This window comes from Triplophysa rosa, linkage group LG16, assembly GCF_024868665.1.
Source record: "Triplophysa rosa linkage group LG16, Trosa_1v2, whole genome shotgun sequence".
In the NCBI taxonomy this organism is placed as follows: domain Eukaryota; kingdom Metazoa; phylum Chordata; class Actinopteri; order Cypriniformes; family Nemacheilidae; genus Triplophysa; species Triplophysa rosa.
The window spans coordinates 1,414,542-1,442,041 of record NC_079905.1 but is presented as its reverse complement, the minus strand read 5'-3'; the positions used below and the strand labels follow the sequence as shown (position 1 = coordinate 1,442,041).

At 39.9% G+C, this 27,500-nt stretch overlaps 4 protein-coding genes across 9 annotated transcripts in view; 3 read left to right on the top strand and 1 right to left on the bottom strand.

Moving 5' to 3' along the window:
• Positions 1 to 10,064, top strand: part of hycc1 (hyccin PI4KA lipid kinase complex subunit 1) — a 21,175-nt gene extending 11,111 nt beyond the window's left edge. For 2 of the 5 annotated variants that reach the window (XM_057355193.1, XM_057355192.1), the window contains exons 2-11: positions 1,589 to 1,670; positions 1,746 to 1,847; positions 2,847 to 3,026; positions 3,595 to 3,675; positions 3,762 to 3,877; positions 4,041 to 4,136; positions 4,883 to 4,999; positions 5,544 to 5,631; positions 5,814 to 5,973; positions 8,105 to 10,064. In XM_057355193.1, coding sequence (XP_057211176.1) covers positions 1,620 to 1,670; positions 1,746 to 1,847; positions 2,847 to 3,026; positions 3,595 to 3,675; positions 3,762 to 3,877; positions 4,041 to 4,136; positions 4,883 to 4,999; positions 5,544 to 5,631; positions 5,814 to 5,973; positions 8,105 to 8,691 — 1,578 coding nt within the window. In that variant the 5' untranslated portion in view covers positions 1,589 to 1,619 and the 3' untranslated portion in view covers positions 8,692 to 10,064. Of the gene's footprint in view, positions 79 to 1,588; positions 1,671 to 1,745; positions 1,848 to 2,846; positions 3,027 to 3,594; positions 3,676 to 3,761; positions 3,878 to 4,040; positions 4,137 to 4,882; positions 5,000 to 5,543; positions 5,632 to 5,813; positions 5,974 to 6,466; positions 6,796 to 8,104 lie in introns of all 5 variants that reach the window. The other 3 variants (XR_008964561.1, XR_008964562.1, XM_057355194.1) reach the window with 3 other exon arrangements.
• A 219-nt stretch (positions 10,065 to 10,283) lies between these two features.
• On the top strand, positions 10,284 to 13,137 carry tomm7 (translocase of outer mitochondrial membrane 7 homolog (yeast)). Its single transcript, XM_057355198.1, has 3 exons — positions 10,284 to 10,484; positions 12,519 to 12,567; positions 12,648 to 13,137. Exons 1-3 carry the CDS (start codon positions 10,382 to 10,384, stop codon positions 12,661 to 12,663), a joined length of 168 nt encoding a protein of 55 aa, XP_057211181.1. The 5' UTR covers positions 10,284 to 10,381; the 3' UTR covers positions 12,664 to 13,137.
• A 76-nt stretch (positions 13,138 to 13,213) lies between these two features.
• Positions 13,214 to 15,258, bottom strand: il6 (interleukin 6 (interferon, beta 2)). Of its 2 annotated transcripts, XM_057355197.1 has the most exons (5): positions 14,822 to 15,258; positions 14,550 to 14,752; positions 14,362 to 14,472; positions 14,091 to 14,234; positions 13,214 to 13,444 (listed from the first exon to the last, which is right to left on the bottom strand). In XM_057355197.1, the coding sequence occupies exons 1-5, from the start codon at positions 14,838 to 14,840 to the stop codon at positions 13,220 to 13,222; spliced, it is 702 nt and encodes a 233-aa protein (XP_057211180.1). In that variant the 5' UTR covers positions 14,841 to 15,258; the 3' UTR covers positions 13,214 to 13,219. The 2 variants fall into 2 exon arrangements, with proteins under 2 accessions (XP_057211180.1, XP_057211179.1); XM_057355196.1 differs by having other exon boundaries at positions 14,550 to 15,255.
• A 7,180-nt stretch (positions 15,259 to 22,438) lies between these two features.
• rapgef5a (Rap guanine nucleotide exchange factor (GEF) 5a) overlaps positions 22,439 to 27,500 on the top strand; it is a 39,322-nt gene continuing 34,260 nt past the window's right edge. Inside the window, exon 1 of the mRNA XM_057355191.1 lies at positions 22,439 to 22,751. Within this exon, the coding sequence (XP_057211174.1) occupies positions 22,581 to 22,751 (171 nt within the window). The 5' untranslated portion in view covers positions 22,439 to 22,580. The remainder of the gene's footprint in view (positions 22,752 to 27,500) is intronic.

Sequence of the window (27,500 nt, the reverse complement as noted above, 5' to 3'; positions counted from 1 at the left end):
GAAACAGTCAGATTTATGGGAGATTTGATGGGATTGCATGAAGAACAATTGAGAAAACAGAACACTGATGACAGTAAGGTTTGTGAAAGATTGGACCAGAGAAGTTGTCTTGAAACAAAGTGTGTGTTTGTGTTTTGGCTGCTAGCTGTATATAAAAGAGTATTAATATCATGTCTGGAGGTGGCAGGGACTGTAAAAACTGGAATACTAAAGGTGTCTTGGTTTTTCAACGTTTATTCATCATCTACATATCTTAAATCTGTTGTGTTTTAAAAGCTTACTTTATGTTTGTAAAGGTTGTTCTTTGTGAAGCTTTTTTTAAACAAAATCCATTGAAAATCACATTCGAAATGAACTGCATTGAGTGTGGGATTGTCAGAAAACCAAACTCCCCGTGGAGGTGAAAACGACTCTAGAGTTTTCTGAATAAAATAGGACTAGTATTTATTTTCCCATGCAGTGCTGGTGCTTGCCGGTGTGTTGCTTTGCAGTTTTCTGCACCTCTGTGGTTCCACATTGACCCAAATCAAGAGTACTATAGTCAGTACAGTAAACACCTCTGAAACTTTCTTTCCTCATTCTAAACTTGCGCGAAGGTTTGTTTTAGGTGGTTAGTCTGTAGTCGTCATAGTTTATTTGTAGTGCTGGATTTAGATCATGGTGCAGTATCATCATTCAGGGTGTGGAATCAGACGAAGCAGTTATTGTTACAGTAATTTGCAATGATCCTGTTTGTGAAGTTTTTCTGCGAATCATTTTGTTCTTGTGCTACAGTTTGTTAATCTGGTTTTCCTCATCTCATGCCAGAATTTCTCACAACCTCACATGAAGAGGGTCAAAGTTTAAACCTTGAATCATTACGTTGTATAAAAGGGGCTTTGTGTGTGTATATATGTTTGTTTGTGTCTGTCTATGTATATTTAAGCAACATTTGTGTACGTTAGTCTACCTTTAAGTTTTGTGATAAAATGTTTTACTGAAACACCATGTCATCATTTATTTTAGGCTGCTTAATGTAGTAAGACTCATGGTGGTAATTGGAAGTAATAGATGATAATCCATTATACTGTAAGTATGACTGGGTGCTGCTGATGTTGCAGCTGTGATCAGACATCTGTTGAATGTTGCTCGGCAACCGTAAACAACCTGCAGACACACTGTGTTTACAAAGGATGTGTATGGCCTGGCGGCACATGTCCAAAATAAATCCGTTCCATTATAATCCCTGTAGCTGTCTATACTGGAAGAGCCATCTGTGTGCTGGTTTGCCTGATAGATTCATGTTTTCTGTCTGGTGTTGAAAATCAGGGATGGGATTTTACCGCGGTATAAGTAAGAATGTGCAGCAGTGGTTTTCTACTGTCAGAGGTTATATGGGTAGTTGACAAATACACTGTTGTGTCCTATGGTGTGACAGCAAAAAATGAGAAAAGAAACTGTTAATAATATATGATTTTAGGTTATTAATATTTATATTTAGCCCTACAGTATAAAATACACTGTTTGATGGTTTAATTTTTGCTGTCGCACCATAGGACACTTACAAAAAAATTGATTTTGTCTGATGTTGGTGTTTCATGTGTTTCAGGTTAAAATCTCCTTGTACCCAATGAAGGAAGATGTTGGGCATGGATCAGGGTGTAGTGGAGGAGTGGCTGTCTGAGTTTAAGGTTTGTGATATACTCGTTGTCTTCATTGAATGTTTTTTATCTTCAGTTATTTCATGAGTGTTTTCTCTTCTGTAGACTCTTCCAGAATCATCTGTCTCCAGCTATGCCACCTCTCTGAAGGAGAAAGGCTCTCTGGTTCCAGCGCTCTACAAGGTTATACGGGAAAATTACAGCGATGTGAGTTGGCCTGTCTTTATGCTTAATAGCAAGTCTTCATTTACTCCAAAAAAAAAACACCATAAACATTCAATAAATCTTATCAGTGTCTATTATCAATAACCCTCCACTCAAATCACATTCGCAATACATGTTTGAATATAGCCGTACAGATTTGACTTCATGTAAACTCCGGGACATTAGGTTGAAAAAAACACACTGCAGATTATTCTTTTAAAATCAATATCACGGAGGTCTTTCATCGGTGTCGCAGCTCAAGATGTGCGTTTGGTGTATTTGTGAGTTATTTAAAGAGCAGTTGTCCTTTCAATATCACACGACATCCGTCATGAGATTGCAATGAATGACAGCGGTGTTGTTCAGTAGACCGGGTGTGTTTGCTTCAGGCAGAACTGTCAGATTCTTACTAGAAAGAGACCTGATAATGACATCATCATAGGAAAATCTCTTCATTTTAAAGAGGTTGATGGTCGTGTGTGTGTGGCTCTGTGGAGAGGTGCATTATGGGGTTTCATTTCTAAGCAATTGTCACACCTGTCATACACAGTCTTACAGCGAAACCGATATAAAGAAAATACTCCTTATAGATATTATTAAGTCCATCCTGTATAGTTTCTTGAGAATGGTTCTCATTTATCGTGCACAATTCTGTTCGCATTGCTCTAAAGAAAACAAAAGGTTTCTTTGTAATATATCATCAAAATGTAATAACCTTCTGCTGAAACATCTTTTCTCCTCCGCTGATGTAATCAGGGCTAAAAATAATATCAGCCAATAATCCCACAGCCCATCCACGGGCAACCAATCAAATCCTGCCGTATAGTGTTGTCTGCTGAAATATTTCCTGTTAAGCGCTAAAGACATTTTTTTGTGTGCGTTTTTACGCCAGGTTCCTGTCCAACCTGCCTGGTTGGTTTTTGTTTATGTTCGTATTGTATTAAGCATAACTGCTTTAGTTGATGTTGGTAAATGAGGATTTGAGAATTATTTCTCTTTCAGTTATTGGAGCCCGTGTGTCATCAGCTCTTCGAGTTCTACCGCAGCGGCGAGCCGCGTCTTCAGCGTTTTACACTGCAGTTTCTCCCAGAGCTGGTGTGGAGTTACCTGTCCGTCACCGCCGGGCGAGACCCTCACTGCAGCGGGTGCATAGAAGCTCTTCTGCTCGGCATCTATAACCTGGTCAGCGTCTTTCTATTCTCATACTGCTCACCACAAACATGCTCTGATTGTGTGGATCCATCGCAAACGAATGTGAAATTCTCAAGCAGGGTGTGAAAGGTGAAGCCCGGGTGGATGTTCGTGTCGGGGGTCTTTTTTAATGATTTAACGCCACCCCTCCCCACGGTCATCCTAAATAATGGAGTAGGTCATCCGTCAATCAAATGCCATCCGGGTGTCAGGGAGAGTTTAATCATGGTGACATTATCGACTGCAGGCCCTCGGGTTGACAGCAGGGCTGTGGGCAGCCTGTTTTTACAGATTCACACACAGGCTTTACTATTCAATGTGAACTTTATCACCTGCTTCACACCTGAAGCATTCCTGAATCATGTTTTCCCGGAACAGTTTTACGATTCATCATCTTCATAAACGTCGCATTGTGTTTATTACCATCTATTTTATAAAATGACAAAACTATTCAGCTTTATTCTGAGAGCTGCTGGGCATTATGATGGTTTATAATTCTGTATGCGTGCATGTTCTCGCAGTGTGAGAAAATTCAAACGATCATCTTTCTCTCTCTCAGGAAATCATTGATAAAGATGGGCAGAGTAAAGTGTTGTCGTTTACCATCCCCTCCTTGTCTAAACCATCATTGTACCATGAGGTCAGTCCATCAAACATCCTCCCGATCGTGTCTGTGTCTCGCTGCGGGCGTTGTAATAAACCCCGTCTCTCTGACCCCTCCCTCAGCCCTCTTCCTTTGGCTCTCTGGCCCTCACAGAAGGAGCCTTAGCCAATCACGGCTTGAGTCGAGTGGTTTACAGCGGCCCCCACCTCCAGAGAGAGACGTTTACAGCGCAGAACAGGTGCGTGTGCCGTATCAAATATTTATTCTGTGCCCGCTGATTTTACTTTAGACGTTCATTTTTAATCCGCGAATGAGCACTGACTGTACAGTACTTCCTGTGACATTTATGTAGGTATAGTGAGTCTGTCGTGTTTGTGATGATGTCATGTGCTTTTTTTCAGGTTCGAGGTTCTGACGTTTTTGATGTTGTGTTATAACGCTGCTCTGAGCTACATGAGCACTTCATCTCTTCATTCTCTCTGTCAGCTCAGCTCCAGGTTTGTCATATAAACACACACCAATAAATTATGAACGTGTACCGTGGTATTCGGTTGAAGTAACAACAGTAAGATAAAACGGTTCAAGAAAAACTATAATGTGCTGTTTTCTGTTGTTACTTATTTTACGACACGCATCTCTAAAACCATGTGAAAAGCACAAGCACAAAGTTGGAATCAGGACTGTTAGATTATAAACATAAATCTCTCATTTATCAACTGGTTTTCTCGGGCATGTGGGTCAGGTGTTGGTGTGTAGATAATGCTTCTCTTCATCTCAAATCCCCCATGATCCCCTCCGCCTCCAATCACCCTGATCCGCTTATACACTGAACCTGAGAGAGACCGAGACCCGCGATTGGTCTTTTCCCACAATGATTTAAGCTGCATCATTCAGGGAGTGACAATCACATGACCGATTACGATTACCAATCAGCTGATGTTTACAGACGGTCGAGCAAAGATTCATTCATTCTTAAGATGTTGAAAATGTTCAATGCTCCCTGATGCTTTAAGTCACTTTGTATAAGAACGTCTGATAAATGAATACATGCTAAATGAACATTTGAAAACAAAAAAACAGGTTAAAGGTCAAACCCTTTTTTTGCTTTTTACTCTTATGTTTCGTTTAAAACGAACATTGTGCAAGAGTACACAACAAGAAAGTACACGTAACTGTAACAATACCCCACCCGCTTCTCTAAGACGTGTCCATGGCATCTCCTGTGTTCTTGTCTCTGTTTCAGGGTCTCCATCTGCGGGTATCCACGGCAACAGGTGCGGCGGTATAAAGGCATCAGCTCTCGTCTGATGGTGACGTCTGAGTTCCTGGTGCAGCTGATCACAGGCATTCATTTCGCTTTGTGAGTGATTCCAAACGGACGCTTTCACCTTTGTTTACAAATCAGCAGGCACTAGGCCACGCCCCTTCTGTCTGCATTCAAACTGAGATTTGTATTCTCAGACATGACTGCGCTAAAATGAAACCAGTTCGAGCAGTTCTGTTTGCTAAAGGAGCTGTTTAACCAAAAATAAATATTCTGCCATTATTTCTTCATCGTCTTGAAGGCGGGGTGTCCCGATTTCTCTTAGCCGTTGTTGCTATTCAAATCCCCAAAACAGACACACCCTACCCCCATCTGTCGCTTTCGTCAGCGCTCGGCTCGGCTAATGTCCGTCCTGTGCACCTTACTGCTGATTGGCTACGAGGTTGTTTTGGTACTCGGCCCGACTTTGTCTAAACAAGCGTAATTCGGAAATCGGACACCCCGCCTTTAAGTTCCAAGCCTGTATGCAGAAGTTTTTTGAAATAAGAGTTTTTAACGGTAGTTAATAAAGTCGTTTATTTACCGAAAGTCTGCGAGATATGATGTTTGATGTGAAGTGAAACCTGTCTGTCATGTGCAGGTGTAACGGAGATGTGGACCTGGCGTCTACAGCTCTGGATGATGTTCTGTACCGGGCACAACTGGATCTCTTCCCAGAAGCTCTGCTGGTGGGTTTCAGATCCCTAGCGCGTGGGCAAAGATGACAGAAATCCTGCCAAAGCTCTGCAGATTACAAACATTTGTGAAATGAATTCTCTGATCCTGTTACAACGCCATTGTTGCAGGAACACTCGAGTTATAGACATCGATTATATGGTGGAGTTTCGATCTTTAATTTGTTCATTCTTAGGTGGGAAATGCCATCAAGTCTTCTCTTCACGGTGCTTCTCTGAAGTCTAATAAAGAAGGAATTCGATCCATCCAGGTGGAAATCACGCCCACGGCCTCTCGGATCTCACGGAACGCCGTCACCAGCCTGTCCATCCGAGGGCATCGCTGGAAACGTCACGGTGAGCGGCGCGCAGCTGCGGACGATGAGAGGTTGCGCTCATTGTTGCCATGGCGACTCGCATTTCCTGAAACATCAGGCCGATTTCGACAGGCCATAGAAAGAGATTCGCTTCCGGGATGTTGTGTGTTAATTACAGTAATAATATCACTCATTCTGCGCTTAGGATTTTCCGTCGATTTTCCGTCGTTCACTTATAAGTGACACTTAATAGTCGATATCACAGAGCAGCTGACTAAGTACTGTTAGTAATGAAGGGTTTTCTGCTAGTGAGCCACAATTAAGCAGCCAACGCAGTCATTGCTGGTGTTACATCAGTGATCATGGTGCTGTATTTTTGCCATGTGATGCACTGCTCATCTGTGGTTTTGTTTCAGCGTCTGTGTCCATTTTCATCCGTTTATTATTTATTGACGTTGGTCTAGAAATGTTTCATATTTATTTTGGTGTCTCATCGACCATCATGCATGTATCCATGTGTCTTGTGTGTGTAGAGTCACAGGAGGAGACCGTAGACTCCCCTGACTCCTGCCCGACGGGATCCATCCCTGAGATTAGTGTAACGGGGGTCAGCGGAGAGCGCTTGGTCAACGGAGAGGCCCTTCGCAGCAGGATGGAGGGGGAGGCGCTAGGGGGCTCCACAGAGGTGGGGGTCGACCCTAGAGGTCAAGAAGTCAGGAGGCAGAAGTCTGTGCGGAGGCACCTAGAAGACGGGACGCCCTCCGCGGGGCGGGTTCAGTTCTAGAACCCCTCCCACCCCCTCGTCTTGCTCGCCCCTCCCTCTCCCTTTGGGCCCAGAGGTATTTTGTGTGGGGCGGAGCAGGTTCTTAATCATATTAATTCTCATTTTTCATGTCTTGTACTTTCTGAAAATGGCTTTGAAAACAAAGCGCATAACATTTTGCCTTGTTAGTTTAAGTCTGTCATATTCCGTCTCACTCACATTTATCTGTTTCCTTAGTTGTGGTCCTGCCTCTGCACATCAGTGTTTGCATCCAATCAAACCGTTTCAACTCTCAAACTAACCTAGAAATGCTCGAATTAAAATCCTGCTTTATGTTGCTGCTTTCAGAGAAGCAGGATTCATGAAACCTTTCCCAACACTTATCCGCTGGGTTGCCAAGGGAGACCGCCTCCTTGTAGATGCTTGAGAAATGAGACAGATTGGCAGCTGTGATGAGTCTGATATAATCATCAGATCACAAGCGAATATTTCATGAAAATATGAGCTGAAAACTAATATAGAAGATGTGGCGGATGGTTATTGTGACAGATAAAGAGCATTGATATTTTCCGCTTCCACAAATTATACGGTTATCGTGTTCACAACATTCTGTTATCTAAATTAGACTGATCTGCCTGCCGATCTGTTTCCTCTTTGGTCATGTCTGAGCTTATCTTATCTTCTGTCTGTCATTTTTGTTGTTGTTTAGTCTGATCTCCAGTCTGTTTTGATGAGCTGTACATTTTCCTCTTTTCTAAAAATAAGCCAACATCTCTTGCTGAAACTCTTGAACACCTGCAGTTCTTTATCTTTCTAAAGAGAGTGATTCTGTTATACAGAGAGATCCTAACAGACACCCAGTGTTGTGTTTTCTCTTAACATTTAATGTTATTTTTTGCTCTCTATTCTAAAAATGTCCTTTATTAGATCAGCTGATCAATAGTTCGATTCTTAGGCCCAGTCCACACGTACACGGGTGTTTTAATAAACTGCCAAAAATGTTTTCTTTAAAAGATAAACGCGTCCACACGAAAATGCAAAAACACGCCATAAAGCGCTGTCAAAAGCATGCCACACCAGCAGGTGGCGATATAACCCTAACCATAAAGCCGCGTTGGCCAATCAGAAGCCTGGAATCTGACGTCAAACAAAGGAGATAGCGGCACGCATTCCAACGTCATACGCCAAACCTTTCTAAAAATCTTCACCATGGCAGGAGTTTTCAAAAAAGATGGGTTTCAGTGACCGAGTACTGCGTCTGCGTGTGGACGAACAGCAAAACCTCATAGAGAAAACAGCGGTTTTGAAAACACCTGTGTTCACCCGTGGGCCTTAGATGTTTCAGAGTGTCACCAGATGAAAATGTGGTGGCTTTCATGTTGGCATTCATTTTCCCTCTCGCTCACAGACGCAGTGGATTTGGGTTCCCCGGACGAGCTGACAGGGATCGCGGAGGTGGACGAGGGCATTTGTACTCAGGTGTCCGGCGGGCGGAGCAGCCCACCAACGATAGTCGTCAGCAACAGCGGCGGTACCGGACCGACGGCTAGTGGCGGAGCTGGAAAGCTAGCTGGAAAAGGTCTGCGTCGCCTGACGGGCAGATCCAGCAAAGAAAAGGAGAAGGACAAGGAGTCCGCCACAAGCTTGGATCCTCTCTCTCGTAAGCAGGCCGCCGTACGGGCGATGAGCGAAAACCTCGAGCTCCTGTCACTCAAGCGACTGACGCTGACGGCTAGCCAATCGGTGCCCAAGAGCGGCTCGCTCAGCCTGTCGCGCACCGCCAGTGCCGTCTTCTCGCGCTCTTTCGAACAGGTCAGTAACGCGCTGGGCGTCACCGCTGGCAACCAGCCGTCCAGCCGTGCTCAGAGTCCCACCTCGAACCATGTCACAGAGGGTCTCCTCCAAGAGGAGGGCATGACCTATTCAGAACACCTGAGCCCCGCCCATCGGCAGCGTTCGCCCACCATTAGCATCCATGCGACATCTGACCTGTGACATCTCAGCCCTGTCCCATAAGCGGTGTTCCACTCTACAAAGGACAGATCGTACTTGTTTCCACACTAGATATGAAAGGCCTCTGTCGTCCCAGAAATGCGTCTAAGGGGGAAATCCAGAACTTGGCACTTCTGCCCCTTTGTGGCGCAAAACTACAGCACCTTAAAATGAAGTCGTTTTTTTTCCCTACGGTTTTGTCAGTTGTGTATAATTACAAAAGTGATGTATTTTTGAAGTGTTTTTATTGTCCGGTGTGTTCTTCCAGGTGTCCATGAAGTCAACATGGTGTCTCTGTCGGTACGAAAGTTTACATGTGTGTGAAAGTTTGAAAATGAGCTGTACTGTGGATTTTTAAAGCTGTGTCTATGTGTGTTTGGGAAATTGCATGCTTGGGAATTGATTTACAAACGATGATCAAATGCTCCTTTTTAGACATATTAAATGTGGTCAAATGATAATCTGAGTGTGTGTGTGTATTTGTGTGTTTGCAGCTCAAACATTCTCAAATTGTAAAATGGAAACCCTTCATTTCCCATCATTTGCTGGGTTTGAACTAAAGCCATCGCTTCACGTTGTTTCTGTGGAAACCTGAATACCCAATCACACAAGCCGAAGTGAAAATCTGGTGGAACTAGATTCCAAATGAAAGTAGTTGTGATTGTTTGTTATGATTCATTCTGTATCTCTAAAGCAATATTTGATTTGCAGCATGTAAGAACTCCTAAGGCCATACTAGATGTTTTATTGACACATAAGAGAGATGGTTGGTAATTGTGTTTTCCAATATTTGATAACCGGTAGTAAACTAGTTAACCAGATGCTCATGTGTCAAACTGATGTCATGCTTCACAAAAAAGCACAACACCGATGAGAGACCCATTAAACAGTGTGATGATTCGACTGTAATCCTTCCTTACAATGAAGAGTTCAGAGTCATTTGACTTGGATTGATTTTGCCATCTTGTATTAATAAACAGCGCTGTCTATTCGGTTTTATTCCTTATTTTTGGAAAATGCATTTTCTTGTTTTGGTCGCAATGGTTTGTGCTTATATTTGAAGTGGAACAACAAAAATGGTGGTTTTGTCCGTATTCAGATTATTTTTGAAATGCGAACATTTTATTGTGAATTGTATTATTGTACTTTTTGCCTTTCTTCAGAAAATAACATTGTTACAGTCTGAGAAAATAAAGATTTCTATTTCAAGATGCTTTTTCTGTATGACAAGAAATGTACCCGGAATAGTTGCAAATCAGTGTAGAAAGTGTATTTTAGAAAATAACATTTTCAAGTTTGAAATGAGTTGAGTTTTATAAAAGTCTTTGCATTGGATATCAAGTTCACTTTATCATCAAATAAATAAATATCAGAATATCAAAGAAAGTCGTATCTATGATAATTGATACATTTACAACATAATATATATGAAATATAATACTACTATTTTTTTCATTGTTTTAATGCATTTATATGTAAATATTTCAATGAATTCTCCACGCAGTGTCGTGGTGTTACTCACAAGTCCGTTGCGTGTAGCTGTGGCGCCTTTTCGCAAATGTCGCAAAACGGAACGGTACCTCACCGCACTTTCCGGCACACGTCCGGTTCCGCTGTACGGCAACTCTTCCGTGTCCTTCACTGCTGCGCGTCCGAGCCAGAGCGAATCCTGAAAATAAATCTGAATTAAATCATGACGAAACTGAGTAAAGAGACGAAGCAGCGGCTGCAGCAGGTGTTTCAGTGCGGTCAGTTCGTCATCCGCTGGGGTTTCATCCCGACGATCCTTTATCTGGGTCAGTATTCACCTGCACGTGCTGCTCTCATACATTTATACAAAATCCATTATTTATCATATTTATGGTTTATACGAGACTTTTGGTGAGGGGATATACAATAAGCTGCCAAGGCGAGCATCTTTATAACTTGCTAATGTTTAGAGTCAAGGAATTAGCAACCAACATGCTAGAACCTCAGAGAACCCTAGCAACCGCATAGCAACTGCCAATATGACTTCGGCGTCATTGGGGTGACTTGTGGGCATAATTATGGACGACCCCCCCCCCAAAAAAAACAAATTGTAGAATAACAGTGAATTTATAGAATAACACAAATGTAGCAATGGGAGTTATCTTGTGACAAAAACAGTAAATCAAAACTGTGACGTAGTTTGATCAAGTATCAGAAATATTGAAGGATTTCACATCTATTCTGGGTTCTTATTGACTGATTTTTTTTCTCAAAAATTGTATAAATCAAATTGGGTTACAAAACTACTTTCAGACATGCAAGCCTTTTAGATTGAAAGCTTTGCAAGGTCAAGAAAAGTATTTCACTCAAGAACCTGCGCTTTTAATTGGAGTGTTCTTTATTTTTAATATTTTAATCATTATTGGATCATCTTAAGTCATTTTTCTCTTTATGCTGGTGTCCAGATCCAGTTGTCTTCTTTTATTCTGACCGTTGAAAGAGTTTTAAATTTGAGATGTATTAATGAGATCAAATACAGCAGTGTTTAGTATATCTAAATGTGTTTGGCTTTTACATCAGAAGATCAAGTGACCACTACTGTTTCTTACGTGACATCTCATTCAAATCACTGCATAGGGAGTGTGGGATGAGTTATTAATGCAGGCGGAAATCATCTTTATTATGATTGAATGTTGTGTGTGAACAGAGCCCGCATCACTTCCTGTCACACTGACACTAAACCGTAATGTTCCGTCAACGCATCTGATGAACTTTGGAAAGTTTAGTGGACAGTGGTTTTACGCCAGGGTTCAAGTCAGCGTCTTTATGCTGTAGTAGTGTCATAGTGTTACTGTAACTCATACTGCACAAACACAAATGTACCGATCAAATTTAGACCCGCAAAATGTAAAAATGTCAAGAAACATCATCTCTGTAAAATGAGCATGTATTTCAGGATATAGGAGGAACTTGTGTGTTTCTGGACGTTTTACAGAAATTTGCCTGTCGGTGTATTTGTGACTGAGTTGGTGAGTTTTGAAAGAAATGAGATGTAAAAGGAAGTGGTGTTTTTTTAGTGCGTCCGTTCAGAGGGAAAAGCCTTACAATAGTCCTGATGTGGGCGTTTGTGAAGGACAGTTTAAACAGACGAAATCTAAGTAATTTGCTGGTGGGTTAGTGTGTGTTAGTTTTTGCTAGATCTTGTAGATGCAGCTTCATTGTGACAAACATTTTTCTGTTGAAAAATGATTGATCACAATCAAGTTATTTCAGAGTTTCATAGTTAAAAACTAGGGAACAAAATAGGGGGGGAAAACTAAGTCATGTAGCAAGGGAGAGCAGAATTGTTCGGTCTTTACTGTGACGTATGTGTGTTGCACATAAATATGTTTAAATCGGAGATGAATCAGCTATGACGTCTTCGAGATGGTTCTTTGATGCTCTTGCTGAGGTCAGCGTTTAGTGAAAACAGGAAGAATTGCATCAGTTTCTGCAAGTTTCATTCATCTCGTGTTGGTCACTTCCTACGTGTGCCATGTAACCCGGGACTTTTCTGTCTCTCGACTGTCGTCTGCATCTCAGCGATACCAACGGATGCAGACGGATGTGAGGAAAGATGTTTCATGATGCCAGTCTCAATATTAAAGTTCTTCTTGAGAATGAGGAATCGAGTGGTGAACTGTGTTGCACAACGGTCTAAAGGATGATTCTGATATGATGTTCTCACGTACCCCAAAAGCATTATAAAACACATATTTGCAACGGCAGTGCTATAAATTAAAGATGACATCGATCGGAAATTGACCAGGTCTGTTCAGAAATAAACTCATTTTGATGAAACTTGTGTCATTATATTTCAGGATTCAAACGGGGAGCTGATCCAGGAATGCCTGAACCCACAGTCTTGAGGTAAGAGTGTCAATTTGATTTCGTGTTTTATTCAAGTCAGTAAAGGTGTCAGTGTTTTGAAGCACTTCTTTCTCTCTCAGTTTGCTTTGGGGATGAAGATGCACCTGACGGCTAGACGTCACATCCAGATGCTCTCCTGAACGCTCAATGAACACTTGTCCAGTCTGAGGACACAACATCATCTCTCCAGTGAACTCTCAACTGCCTGGATACTGATTTTGCGATGATGTAAATATTATACTGTCACTTCCACCCTTTTTCTTTTTGATGTGTCGTTTATGATTTATGGGCTGTCCTGTGTCCAAAACATGGTCATAAGGAATGATGGAAAGCCAAACGTTATTTTATTTCTCCGTTTTTTATTCATCGAAAACAGTCGATGGAACAGTGCAGGTTCAATTGTATCAATAAATGAAACAATACATACAAAAACAACTTATCGGTGTTCATGTACAAATGAAAAACATTATTCGCAATAACTAAAAAGATGCATAAATAATATAAATATTCATCAGCACTATTCATTTAAATTCAATTTCGAGTTTTTCAATAAGTTACAACCAAAAATAAATAAGTTAGCATGCCCTAAATGAAATATTTAAAATCTGATACTCAATAAATATAAAAGTCAAAAGAAAAAGTGCTTCTTGGGTCAGTTCTTGTCTGACATCCAGTCACTGGTTTTCTTTCTGTCCTTTCTCTGGTGCCCGTCTCCAGTTTTGCGTTTGCTCATGTAGTGAATGGCTCTGCATGTATCGATCATCACGTTTGTGAAGTGGAATAAGATCGAGTGCACGAGAGTCTTGCGTGTCCATGCAGACTTGGCCTGCAGTGAACTTCTGGAAAATTCTTCAACCTGAGTGTCTTTTAGCTGGACCTGGAGGTAAAGAGCAATTGAAAGTTTGTTACATGAAGAGATTTTGATAGTTTTCCACACGGTGACCCTAAAGGTATCTGGATGCTTTTGGACACTTTTTGAGTCATGGAATGTAATTAGATACCAAGATAACAACAAACAGTCGTGCGTTTCTCAGAAATAAGTACCTTCACTATTACCCAACAGGTCTGTTGCTTGGTGTAAGTAGACACAGGTGAACTTCAATATTTACTAAACATTTTTAATTTGAACAGAAAATGTGAATTATGCAAGAAAACCATCAACCATGGAACCATCAGGAGCGACTTAATGCAGTTATCAACTAGTGCTCATCGTCTCAAAATCTGATGATTATATGGCCGTCTGGATAAATTGGTATTTCACTTATCTTCAAATTCTGTGTCCTCTTTGTTACTAGATTGAATAGATTTTCGTATGAGTCTTGGCTGTCATCTGCTTTTAAACTTTATCCATAATTAAACAAGGTGATCTAAATATTCATCAACTTAAACATGCAAAAGCTTTTATTTATATTTATGTTCAAGAACCAAAACCAACATCTTAGTATTCGTTACTTTTGAAAATGACGAAACTCACAACCCTCGGAGAGCGCGCACCGATGCTGACATGTTTCCGGCGTGTTTACCTGGCTGTAAATGGACTCCAGAAATCGTTTGGTCCCGTGTTTGACATCGTTCGTCAGGGTTTGGGTCAGATTTTCCCTCTCGATGCAACTCAGATGCTCTTTATACCACATCAGAACGCTGTATACGCGCCCCAGACACCTTTCCTGAAATACACGTTCATGTAACATGACACAGGGCGGTTTTTCAACCACAAACATTGCTGAATATGTAGATACATAATAATAACAACTGTAGTATCATCAAATAATAAAAAATAGAAGGTGCTCTCACCGTGCTGAAGTTTCTAGACAGACAACCGTCGGACGCTTTGAGGACTGGAGTGTGGATCCTTACACCCTCAAAAGACGTCATGTTGGCTGCGTCTCTGAAATCTCTGTCAAACTGCAAGAACACGCAGCGTTAGTACAAGACATCCGATATAGAAAAGCGCGTTTGGATGAGTTTGTGGTTCACAGCACCTGTTCGTCTCGCAGGGTTTTCACGTCTCTGTGAAGTTGTCTGGCCATCAGGTGCCATCTCTGCTCTTCCGTTAGAGGAGCGCGCACATTCACCTCCTGAACGTCATCTCCAGATATTTCAGATGATTCCCCCATACTGCTGTACAGAGGCCATGCATCCAGCAGACAGAAGAACACTGGCAGGAGAACGGAGAGCTGGACGCCTGCAGAGGAACAGAGAACATGAGAAAGTGTCTGGCTGCGCAAAAGCTGTAAGACTTCCTTCCACTTACTCAGAGTTGACAACATCATCGACTTTACAATCTTCTTACGACGTCTTGAGAAAAACTTGAACTCAACTGATCGGTTGTCTGAAGTATTTGTGGTTTTTATACAGTCCAGGCATTAGGGGTTTCCACTTCTCAACCACACTTCTTTTTATCATTTACACAGAAGGTGGGAAATCTGCCTTGATATCTGATTTTCATACATGTGCTTTTTTCTTTACTTGTCTTCCCCCAACTCAAAGTGGTAGATTTTCAAATGGAAATAAGCTTTCTTCATTTTTGGTACCCTTAAATTCAGCTCAAATAGCTTTTGATTTTTATTATGGTTTGTCCTGTACTGAGTTTATAGGTCCAGCAATAGAAATGTATATTCTTGCCGAATAAAGACGTTTTTATTTTTATGAATACAGTACATGTTTTAATGTGTTTTCTGTGCATTGTTCTTTAAGGTTTAGCTTTTTTAAGTTTATGTTAAAAATCTCTTCGCCTTTTTATTAATTTACATACAGAAGGTTTAATCACGCCTTGAATGTTTTTCAATTCTCTTAACACATTTTATGTATGCTTCATTCAAAGAAATGAACTTTTGTACCACAGATGTTAAAATACATAGCTGGCGAAACTGCCATGACAGTATGAAGCGCTTTCAAAAGCTTTCTGTAAGTGTCCTAATTTTGTACAAGATGCTTTTTGTGATGCACGTTTGATGCTGCTTTGACTGGTCAGAAACCCTTCTGAAGACCACAAAAGTCCAGTTTAAATCCAGTTTGGGGACTCCAGTTTCTGAAACAGAGGATTCCCCGTGGGTGGGGAAAGAGGGGGTGGTGCGTGAGGAGTTGATGGGGAGATGTTGTAGGCATTATATGTAAAAGTAGCTGATCGTATTTTAAGTAATTCTGGAAGTTTGCTTCAGCAAGAGGAAGAGAATCATGACTCGTAAAGGCCCGGAGGACCAATGATCTGCAAGGGTTATCTGCATTGACTCAAGATTGCCAAGTTTGCTTCAGCAAGAGGTAGAGAATCATGACTCATAAAGGTATGGAAAAAGACAATGAGTAACATTTACAATAAAATGTTAGTTTTAACTCCAATTATTACAGTGTCTTCAGGCCCATTGAGATTCATTTTTTTCTCAAATGTTTGGTGGACACTCCCAACCACGCTCAAAATCTCCTTAAATGAATGTTAAATAACATTGGCCTTCACAAAAATCCCAAATATATTTTTTTATAATTTGGTACCTAATGGAACTTCTCCATCAAATGTAAAGAAAAATGTACCACCACTTGTATAGGAATAGTGTAAAAATGCTTTTTATGTTAAGTAGTAAATAGTTTATGTAGTTAATGACAATTTGAGGGATTTTGCATATTTATGTTTAGTTCAGAAATATTTGTATTATTTCTTTTACTCAAGTGATTATAAAGTACATAATACATTCAAGATCAGTTACTAGAAAACCGCCAATTTCCTTTTTAAGAATAAATGAAACTGCATTGGGTTTAACTTTCCATTTTTTCACAGGAGGTGCACTGTCTCTTAGATTGTGTTGAAATAGTGAAGTGAGTTTTTGCACAGATTCCACGAAATTGAGGTGTTACTTTCTTCATCTGACAACTCTTCTCAGTAGCCTGTATCTTAACTTATCTTTCACTAAACACTCAAATGACTAATTATATTCTTCCTAACATCACAAATGCTTGTAACTGTTATTCAGGTCACACAGGACTATGAAGTTAATTGCATTATTTTTAGAAAATTGTGAGATTTACTTGCAGTTTTGCTAAAGGCATTTTTCCATAAGATAAAATGTGATTTTGAAACGTTATTTATTTGTTTAGTTTTTGATAAATCATTAGTGTTCACGATCTGGTGAAACATCATTTCCAGACAAATATAGATCATCTACGACCTCACTGCTTCTTGAATCAGAAACAGATAGTTAATAAACGCTCACTGTCTCTGCTGTGTCCACTCTCCACACATGCAACTTTACAAATGATGACATAAAATGCAGAACGAATCTTAAAGAGGCTTATTGATTCCTAAAATACTGTTACAGTAATGAAATATATTTATTAAAACTGCAGTGTGGTTCAAAGTTTGAATCAAGAATTTAATCTCTTGCAAAAATCTGGGTGGCGTTTTCCGGCCAAGGCTGCAGTGATGATGAGTGTTTTGGTTGGTTATTACACCAGATATTCATGGTTCAGTCCCTGGGAAAGTCCGCAGGGTTTTTATTAGACTAATTACTGGCTACCAAATGTACAAACCTTAAGTGTGAGCATTATAGCACAACATTCAAGTAACAACTAAAACAAACACACCTGCTCTGCACTTTAACAATTATTGTTGTCTTATTGACAAATGATTGCCCTCTCATTTATAAGTCGTTTTGGACATAATGATTAAATAAATGCAAAGGAAACTATTCATAGTATCTTGAAGGAGTTTCTGTAAATACCCGTAGGGGCGGGGTCACGTCGGGGTTTATTGGCCTATAGCACATCCATGAATAAATGTAGGTTCGAAGCAGCTTTTTACTTATTTCAGATCGCATTTCAGGTTAAAACAACTAAAACGAATCGAGTGAAACTTTTAAGACCAAAAAATAGCAAAATACACAATTGTTTTAATGCATGTGTGTAAAACGTTATGTTCGTAAAATACCGAAAGGAAATAACTGGACATTTGTGTGCGCGAGAGGAGCCTCAACAGATTCACAACAGTGTTTACAAACAGACCAATACAATAACATTAGCGGCTCGATACAAAATTATTCACGCGACAGCAGTGATGGACACGTGACCGCGGCGCAGCCACTGAAATAAATGTCAAAGATGGCGGCGCCCATTGAACCGCAAAGTTTCATTACAACATACATGTTTATTTCTGGGTTTGGAATCCAGCATCTTACAAAACACACAGGAGACGGGATCTAAACCCTTCTCACGACACACAGTGTCGGTAAGTTATATGAGCACACATTACAACATAAGAGATGCGCGTGTACAGTGAGTCGTTTTTAATTGTATGACGTCACAATAATTTTCGGTTTATTTATGGATCGTACACGTGACTGACAGACATCTGCTGCATCTGAGCACGACGATTTTCTTTCTTTCTTTCTTTCTTTCTTTCTTTCTTTCTTTCTTTCTTTCTTATATAAATGACGTATATAAAAACAGCGACAGACTTTTATGCCAAGAAATGTGTTCAAGTGTTTGGCATTTTGAAATCATCCCAGTTCAGAATCCGTTGGTTTCCTGAAGTGGCCACTGGATGGCAGTAAAACACCATTTCTTCTGTTCAGTAATGTACAGTCGTGTTTACACAGAGACGTTCAAGCCATACACAGTTTTTACTGCCACCACGAGGAACATTTGTTCAACAGAACATCCATAAACATTATTAGGTGATGACGCTTTTTTTAAACCCATGACCACAAATATAAAACTTTAGTGTGTCATCCATGCAGCATTGTTTTTACTGCAGACACGCTGTGTGCTATTAGTTTTCTTAATGACCAGACGTTTGATTTTACTAGCAGACCATTAAACAGGCTAAATAAATGCTGTAGACTTGTGCAAAAACTAGAACACCATAGAAATGTCAATGTAAAGTCAAAAGTAGTTATATGAGGGCATTCAGGTTACAGCGGTTAGTGCTAAAACAAATATTCTCTTTTTGAGCTGCTGTTTCTTTATTTCATGGGAGAGGATAACAGCTCTACTCTCATGGACTGTGGTCTCCTCGTCACTTCTGTCTCGTCTCTTCTGGAAGATGTGTTAGGGACTCATCTATGCTCTGTGTGCATTCTTCAATATTTAATCAAGAGTTTGTTTGAAGAGTTCTTCAATCTGTGTGTCTGCTGAATACGTGTGTGCTGTATCTAGAGATGACGGGATGGTTTATCAGTTCATTTTAGAGAATCAGTTTGGTTCATTTGAACTCTATACACGCTTTAAAATGTTTTTGAGAAATTTATGGTAAAAAGTGCCATCACACAGGGATGTTAGGGAAGAACCTTTAATGTTTTCAGAAAAAGCAATTTATACAACATTTCTACCTAAAAGTATTGTCTTTTTTATATTGTTTTTAATCTTGTTAATGCTACTTATTTTATAAAGTAATAAATATGGTTGATATAATTATTTAAAAAATTTTTACATTATGTTGCATTATTTTATATGACATATTGTTTCGACGATTTTTTAAAATAATATTTACAGTGCGTTATTTGACATGTTCGTCATATATAATAATTGTTTTAACAATTGACATGTTTTAACTGTAATGTGTTTTTTTTTCTGTAAAATGACTATATTTGAAGTATTCTCCCCGCTGGTGCTCCACGGGCACTGAGTTTATAACAGTGTGGTGTTAAATGTTTCAGCCTCAGGGCTTCGGCCATCACACACAAGATCTCAGCGGTCATTCCATTATATCACATGATGTCAGTGCTGAAGTGGAAATGTCTGTTGAGCTGTGTGTGTGTGTGTGTGTGTGTGTGTGTGTGTGTGTGTGTGTGTGTGTGTGTGTGTGTGTGTGTGTGTGTGTGTGTGTGTGTGTGTGTGTGATGTGTGTGTGTGTGTGTGTGTGTGTGTGTGTGTGTGTGTGTGTGTGTGTGTGTGTGTGTGTGTGTGTGTGTGTGTGTGTGTGTGTGTGTGTGATGACTTTATCGGGCAGGATTACACAGAATGAGTGTTTTTAATCACGATAAGGCTTTCTAAGTATAGACTCTGCAGTTAAACATCACAACTGACTGACAGAACAACATATGAAGAGTTCGGTTCCAAAACGAGATTTTAAAAATGTTCAATGTTTTTTATTATGTTATCATGTGTTTATTGTGTTTTACCGTGTTAGTTAGCAGTATTTTTTTAGTTATTATGCCTTAAATCAAAACAAACCAACTGCAGTTTGATTGGTAATTGATGATTAAATGGAATGCACAATTAAAAAACCAAACTTTTCATACATACATGTGTTCTCCATGAAGTGATATGTCGTTCAAAACCTGTATGTGACTCTTTCTTCAAAAAAGAAGATATTTTGTGAAATGTCTCGGTGGTTTTGTTTTGTGTTCATACAATGGAAGTCAGTGGAATTCAGTGTTGTTTGATTACCGACATTCTTAGAAATATCTTCTTTTGTGTTCTGCAGAAGAAAGAAAGTCATACAGGTGTGACATGCGTGAGGGTGAATAAATGATCAAAGAATTCTCATTTTTGGTTCTCCACCCCCAGACTCTTGCCATGGGTTAAAACCGAATTAGACATGACGGCTCAAACAAACTTAATAAGCCACGGTGTTGACACGTCTCAGCAAGTTTACTTACTGTCATGTAATGTCTTTGCTCCTTTGGGATTGTAAAGTATTATGATATTGTGTAGAAGGAGCCGTTTTCTTTTATACCAGTAAAGCAGTCTAATGGCATAAAAAAGGTCATTTAAAATCCCATTTGATTCAAATGAAATGCAGTTGAATCCCAGCGAGATTCCTGTTCTTTAACTATCTGGTTTGATATTAGTTTGAGGAACGGTTTAGACTCCCAGTAGAGTCCATTATAAAATCATTTGCATTAAGAATTCTGTTCATATTCCTGTAAGCATTTTCGGACATCTTTGTCGTCTTGTGCTCAGATGCACACTGCTGTCTCTACAAAACGAGCTTCTCCAGCGAGCACCGCCTGCGTCCCACAATTCCTCTGTGGGTTCCTTGTCATGTAACACCTGAAACTGGAGCACACAGTAGAGACACACCCACAACACACACACACACACACACACACACACAGGCTTTGGTTGACTATCTCCGTGGGGACAGTCCATAGGCGTAATGTTTTTATACTGTACAAACTGTATATTCTATCCCCTATCCCTAACCCTATCCCTAAACCTAAAGATCATAGAACACTTTTTGCATTTTTAGATTTGTAAAAAATATTGTTCTGTACAATTTATTAGCTTTTGTGCCCACGAGGACCTCAATTTTGGTCCCCACGGTGACACGAGTCCCCATGTGTTGGTGTGTATTCAGGTTTAGGTCCCCACCGGGATATACAAACATGAACACACACACAACACACACACACACACACACACATCACCCCTCAATGAACTGCACTGGAACCAGGTGTTAGCTATACAACACATACGCACGCGCGCCGTGTCCTCCGGGCATACGCTCTGTTCAGCAGAGGTGATCTTTCATTCTGACAGGCCATCTGATATTCTTTCATGCGAGATGTGGAGATACTGGTTTGCTGAGCACGAGCGTTCAGAGGGTTTACTGGTCAGAACGTGTCATTGAGTGTCAGGATGTATGATTTACAGACATCTTTCTTTCAAATCCTATCGAGATTGTGAGTGTTTTTCTTATGAAGGGGTTGCTTGTGATCATATCAGCCTAGCAGAAACTTCTTTAGAGCATCTCTAGACGTGTTGGGTTTAAGGGACTAGCATGAGACGGCACAGGCTGTTCAATACTTTTAACACGACAAACATAATGTACTAAACGTCCCTAGAAACCGCAGAGCTGAAAATCAGATCAGTTGTATTGATGTGAACCTCTGAACATTGATATTGATTTCACACTCGCTCATTTATTCAGACAAGTGGGTCAAAGCAGACAGACCGTGTCCTTTAGAGCTGCTCGGCGTCCTTTCAGTGCGCAATAAGAAAGTCATTTTGAAGCAGATTTAATGATTATGTCGATATTTTTAAGCTAGGCTTTTCAATAAAAGCATTGATAAAACAAGAAATCTCACAAATTTTAATGGTGTCTCTTGATATTACAACAAAGAACCATACAATGCAATAAAAGCAGGATTTTGTAAGTTACACTAATAAGATCCTCTAAATTCGGCATAAGTGTAAACAGCCTATATACCATGAGCCAGTCAGTAAGAGGTTAAATGTTCCTTATTGTCTCATTGATCCAGACCAGCTGTGAGAAATCGTTTTTGGCTGGACTGCGTCTCTAAGAAACACAGGGCAAAAGTAATTGAAAAAGGGCTTTTCTTATTTGCCAATTCAGTAAATTGGTGTTGTAAATAATAGTAATTTGGGTGACAATCTGGTGTCAAAGGGTCAAAACACACAGCCAATATAAGAACAGATGAGATGTGCCCGGCACATGAAACCTGTACATGTGTGTTGTTTACCCCTCACATAGCTTTTCTTAGAATTAAAGATGACAATATTTGACCCAATTATGCATTTTTATACAATACAAACCCATGCTTGATGGTACGGTGATGGCACAGTATTTACTGATGCATTGTGGATATAGGCTACATATGCAGTAAAACAAGTCTTGTTTTTGTTTATGGACGAAACCAGTTAAAGAACAAAGGTTGTTAAAAAATCTAATAAAAAATGTACAAAGGTTTCCTCTTGGAGGTCGAATTAGGGTTTTTGGCTTTTTATTTCTTAACTCAAGGCTAGATGCGCGTCTTTATGATCCGTGTATCCAAAATGTGAAAAACTGTTCATAATGTGTTTGTAGACTTTGCAGTTTCATACCTGATAATGCAATACGTTCCATTCTTAACTAATTCGTTTGGAAAGTCTGCGTCGTGTCTCCATTTACGTGTGTTTGCGTGTGTGCGCGCGCGCGCGCGCGTGTGATCGCTGGGTGGAGCGGCGCGCGCAGTGCGCGGCAGGTCTGGCGTCTCTTCTGTCGGTTCTCTCGGTTCATTGCGGCGGCTGCAGGTCCATCGAGCGTCGCGCGGTATGTCGCGCCCGTGCGTGTGAGGAGGATGATGATGACGATGATGGAGGAGTCAGACAGCATCCCCTGCACCGCGGAAGACGGACTTCTGTCCAGTTGGAGATGGAACCGAACCGCCCGGGATCAGGTCCAGATCAAGCAGAAGATCCGAGACCTGCCCGGGTTATTAAAACACGGACTCAACCTGCGCAAAAAGACCGTGAGTTCTCACCCTTCACGTCCATTAGAATGTGAATTAACAAGCCGCGCACGACGGGCTAATCGAATTGACACCGCTTTGAAACGCGTTTATTGGATTTCATAATGTCATTGATTGGGAAGGGAAAATGTCTTTTTCAGTCGTCGTATCTAAGGCAACAGTGATCCTCGCACACACTCACGTATATAAACACACACCTGCTGTAACTCCGCTTCCTCACGTGCAAGAAGAAAATTATTTTAAGGTTATTATTCGATTATGGAATATTTTCCTTCATAAAAAAATTACCATGTTAACAAAAGCTTGGTCTTAAATACTATCACCATTTTTCTTACTACTGTAAAATATTCAGCATATTTATGTGTGTGCGTGCGTTTTAATTTTGTTGGCTCGTTTTTTTATTATAACAATAATGAGTGCAACCACGTATTTCCGTGGAAACTGTACTTGACAATGGTCGTATTAATGAAAAGGTGGATGTCATGTTTTCTGGTAAAACTGAATATACCAGTAAGTATTACCATGGTATTCTTTGGAACATTATGCAAATACCACGGTAAATAAGAAATATGATAATCATAGTGTCATTGTATAACCATCACAGGTCCATGGTATTTCTACAGTGTGGACTGTAAGCAAAGAGCTAAATTGATTTAAAATAAGAAAATGGCTGTTGTTTGTATTTGTGTATGCAGTATTGAAGATCATTCTCTCTGTATGAAGCGCTTGAGTTAGTGTTCTGTGGAGATTTGAAGTTACATCATAGGTTCCTCACATCAGTGTTTTGATTTCAGGCTTGTTTTCTAATGAACGAGAGAATACAGAATGTTCTCCATGAGATCAGAGTGTACAACCGCTTTAGTTTCTCACTAAAGTGTTTATTCTGTATCCCATGTATTATATAACGTATGATGATATGAATATGGTATTATTCCGAATAATGGGATCGCAAACTACGGCATTACCATCTGATACAATCACAGTACCACAGAGCTGCTGTGGATGATAGTGGAGTGAATCAGATTTCAGATGGTTTAGCTGATTTTGGAATATGGAGAGAATGGAGAATGCTCAACTTTAACAGCAAGGTTGTGAGTTCAGAAGTGTTGCTCTTGAATTATAATTGCTTGTCATAGATGTTTTTTCTTCTGTAGAGACTTCACAGCATAAATATCACTCAGGTCTTGAGGGTTTCTCCTGGGTTTTTTTGTGCCGGAGAGTTTTTCACTCCGAGGGTTCTTATATGAACAGAATGTTTTGTTCAGGCTCATTTGATGCGATTCAAGCACCCCAGTGTGATTAGAGAATTATAAAATGAAAGCCTCATTAGTACTAAATGAGAAGCAGAAATTACACTCCTGACATTTGTTTCTTTGTTTGCTGCCCTAACAGCAGTCACTGAACATCACGCTGTAACATACATTCACAAGCAAAAACAATTATATAAACATGTTGAGAAGAACCTTTTATCAGTATAAATGATGCTATAGGAGAAACTCTTGTGGTTCATAATGCTATAAGAGAATCCTTTTCAGTTCATATGGAGTTATAACAGAACCATTTCCAGTTAATGTTGCTATAGGAGGATATTGTTTAGTTTATATGATGCTATAGGAGGACATTTTCGGTATGTATGATACTATAGGAGACCATGTCAGATTATATGATACTATAGGAGAATATTTTTAAAGTCAGATTATGCTATAAGAGAACCTTTTTTCAGTTCATATAATGCTATACTGTAGGTGAACCTCTTCTCAGTTCGTATTCTATAGGAGAACATTTTTCAGAGCATATGATTCCATAAATGAACCTTTTCTCGGTTCAAATAATACTATAAGGGAACCTTTCTCGGTTTCTTTAATGCTATAGGTGAACCTTTTCTCAGTTCGTATTCTATAGGAGAACATTTTTCAGAGCATATGATTCCATAAATGAACCTTTTCTCGGTTCAAATAATACTATAAGGTAACCTTTCTCGGTTTCTTTAATGCTATAGGTGAACCTTTTCTCAGTTCGTATTCTATAGGAGAACATAGTAGAACCTTCGGAACCTTTCGGTTCCGAGACCAAAAAAGAACTTACTCCATACTTTTACTGTATGTCAACAATTTAGTTAGAATTTTGGGTAAACATCTGAGACAATGTATGTCTCAGATATTAAGTACATGAATAAAATATAACCGAGAAATCCATTAAGTCTCCCAAGCTAAGAGCCTTTGAGCAATAAAATGTTCCTCTTGGAAAACAGAGGAGCAGGCATTATTCCCACAAGCGTTGATGGACTTTCATCTGCGTCTGCATCCAGGAAATGTGTTTCCAAACAGGGCATATGGTGATGTGACATCTCATATGGAATTCTCTGGAATTCCCTGATGGCGAAGCCACACGTAATGACTTCGGCCTCGCGCTGCTAAGTGGATGTGTGTGTAGAAGTGTGCACGCGCCTCTGGATGTAATGAAATCGTAACGAGGAAGACGTGACTTTGATGTCTCCATCTTGCAGAGCGCTCATCCAGAGCGACAGATTTATCCGCAAGCCATGAGAGGTGTGTGTGTTTGAGCACTCTAATCTCAAAGTAATCCATTTCTGACACATAATAACACACAAACTCACTGCACTCGGGAACAGTGCACTGCACAGTGAAATCAGGATGCTTTCTATCCGTCTCTATCATCTCTTTCCTGCTTTTCCATTTCTGTTTTGTTTCCATTTTTCATTTTAGTGCCCTCTTGTTCATGCATTTATAAATCCTCATCATCTCATCTCTCTCTCTCTCTAAAAGTAAAATGTAATGGATTTTTCACTGCGGGTGAACACATTATCTTTGTGTTTTCTTTGCAAGTTTTTCTTGCATGTTCATAAATCATCACCACCATACTTAAGAGTTGGTTTGTGGTTGTCATTGTGTTCTAATTGATTTTAGCAGTTTGGCTAGCTTTTTATTGGTCGTTGCAAGGGCAGTGCTGTGGCGTTGCTAAGGTGTTGTGGGAGGTTGCTAGGGCGTTGCTAGGTGTTCGCTTTTGTTGTTTTGTTGTGGCTCATGTTTGTCCTCCCATGTAAGCCTGTGTGATTTTAAGTCAGAATTTTCTAAATCGTTTTACAAAATAATAAAACACTTTTTCTTACACTTATTCACGTCTGTAGCACAAATAGTACAAAATAAATGAGGTACCTACACTCTAAAAAACCCATAAAAACAGGGCACAACATACATTATTATTATGAAGTTTTTTACCTGTATTTTACATTTTGCACAGCATTAAATTACATTTAAGCATTAACGGAAATGTCCGTAAAATAAAGGGAAAATACTGGTAATTTTCTGCCAGTACTTTATTTACTAGGATTGTTTTTACAAACGTCTTTTTTTTCTAGCGTCTTTGTCAAATGTTAAAAATATGTGCCCTGGGAAGCTAGAATGAACGTTTTTATGACGTCTTCTGATCGTCTTCAGTGTTGACGCAGACGTCCCATATTTGCTGGATTACATTAATACAGTCAGTGGCATGATGAATGATGGTGAGAACACCGATCAAGGTCATTTTCAAAATAAATGTGCCGCAGAGGATGAAAAATGTAATCTCGTGGAAAAACGAGAAGGGTTTTTTTCTATCTATATTTATGTAAAAATCCATCTCTTGTTTGTGTCTGTCTGCTCTGTTTCCTATCCGACCCAAACAGAGTTCAGCTCCCTGATCTCCAGCATCAGCCTACAATAAATCAATACAGTCAATCCTATACACACACACACCGTCTTCAGACGGAAGTCAAAACAAACATGTAATAAACCAGCCTGCAGAGGTCACAGGAGAGAGAGACACACGTTTGCTGACCACATCAGTCTGATGCAATCACATGAATCTCAAACATCTGGACTGACATTCCTCATAGCAGTCTGATGCTAAAACTGACAATAGATTGGTATCTTGTGTGTCTGGCACCTGGTCTGGTTTGGTCTGGAATGTCCCAGTTTAAAACCATTCACATGTCGACTTTCAAATGTATAAAATATGATAATGCTTAGATTGGATGACACACACATCTGTTCAGATCTTCATCTCAAATGGGCCTGTCACTTATCAAACCGATTACACACCGAATGTGAATACAACGTAGAAAAAGACAAATGCGACGTGCGGCTGCAATTCAAAATATCCGGTTATTCTGTTTTACAGAAGCACAAATGCGACAGGCTAGAAAATGAGGAACGCTTATAGAGGAATAAGACAAAAAAAATGGAATGTAGGTCACTTTCGACAGATAAAACTCAGACCAAAGCTCTTATTGTTATAATGAAGATCACAATCCTGCGTTCAACCGTGTCCACTTAAAACGACACGCTGGCACTGAAAATCTGAAGATCATAGAAAATCTGAGCTGACGGCATGTATGCATGACATATCGCTTATTGCTCCCTGAACTCTCTGTAAGTCGCTTTGGAGAAAAGTGTCTTAAATGTAAACGTAAATGTATGCTGTATGAACTTCAGAGAAATGAAATAGAAATCATATCATCCTCAGGTCAATTATTACATCTGTTTGGGTTTAAGAGCACAAGATTGATCCTGTCCCTGCTTTAGCATACAGGATGTACAAAAAAATACTGTGTTTTTCGGGTGTTGTACTATGGTATAATGTTGTTTGGGCATGTTGTGTTTTTTCTCAGATTTGTAACACTTGATGTATGTTTAAGATTGCGTGTTTGTGTTGCTCTTGACCTGTTTTCTCGTGGTTTTGTAACCTGTT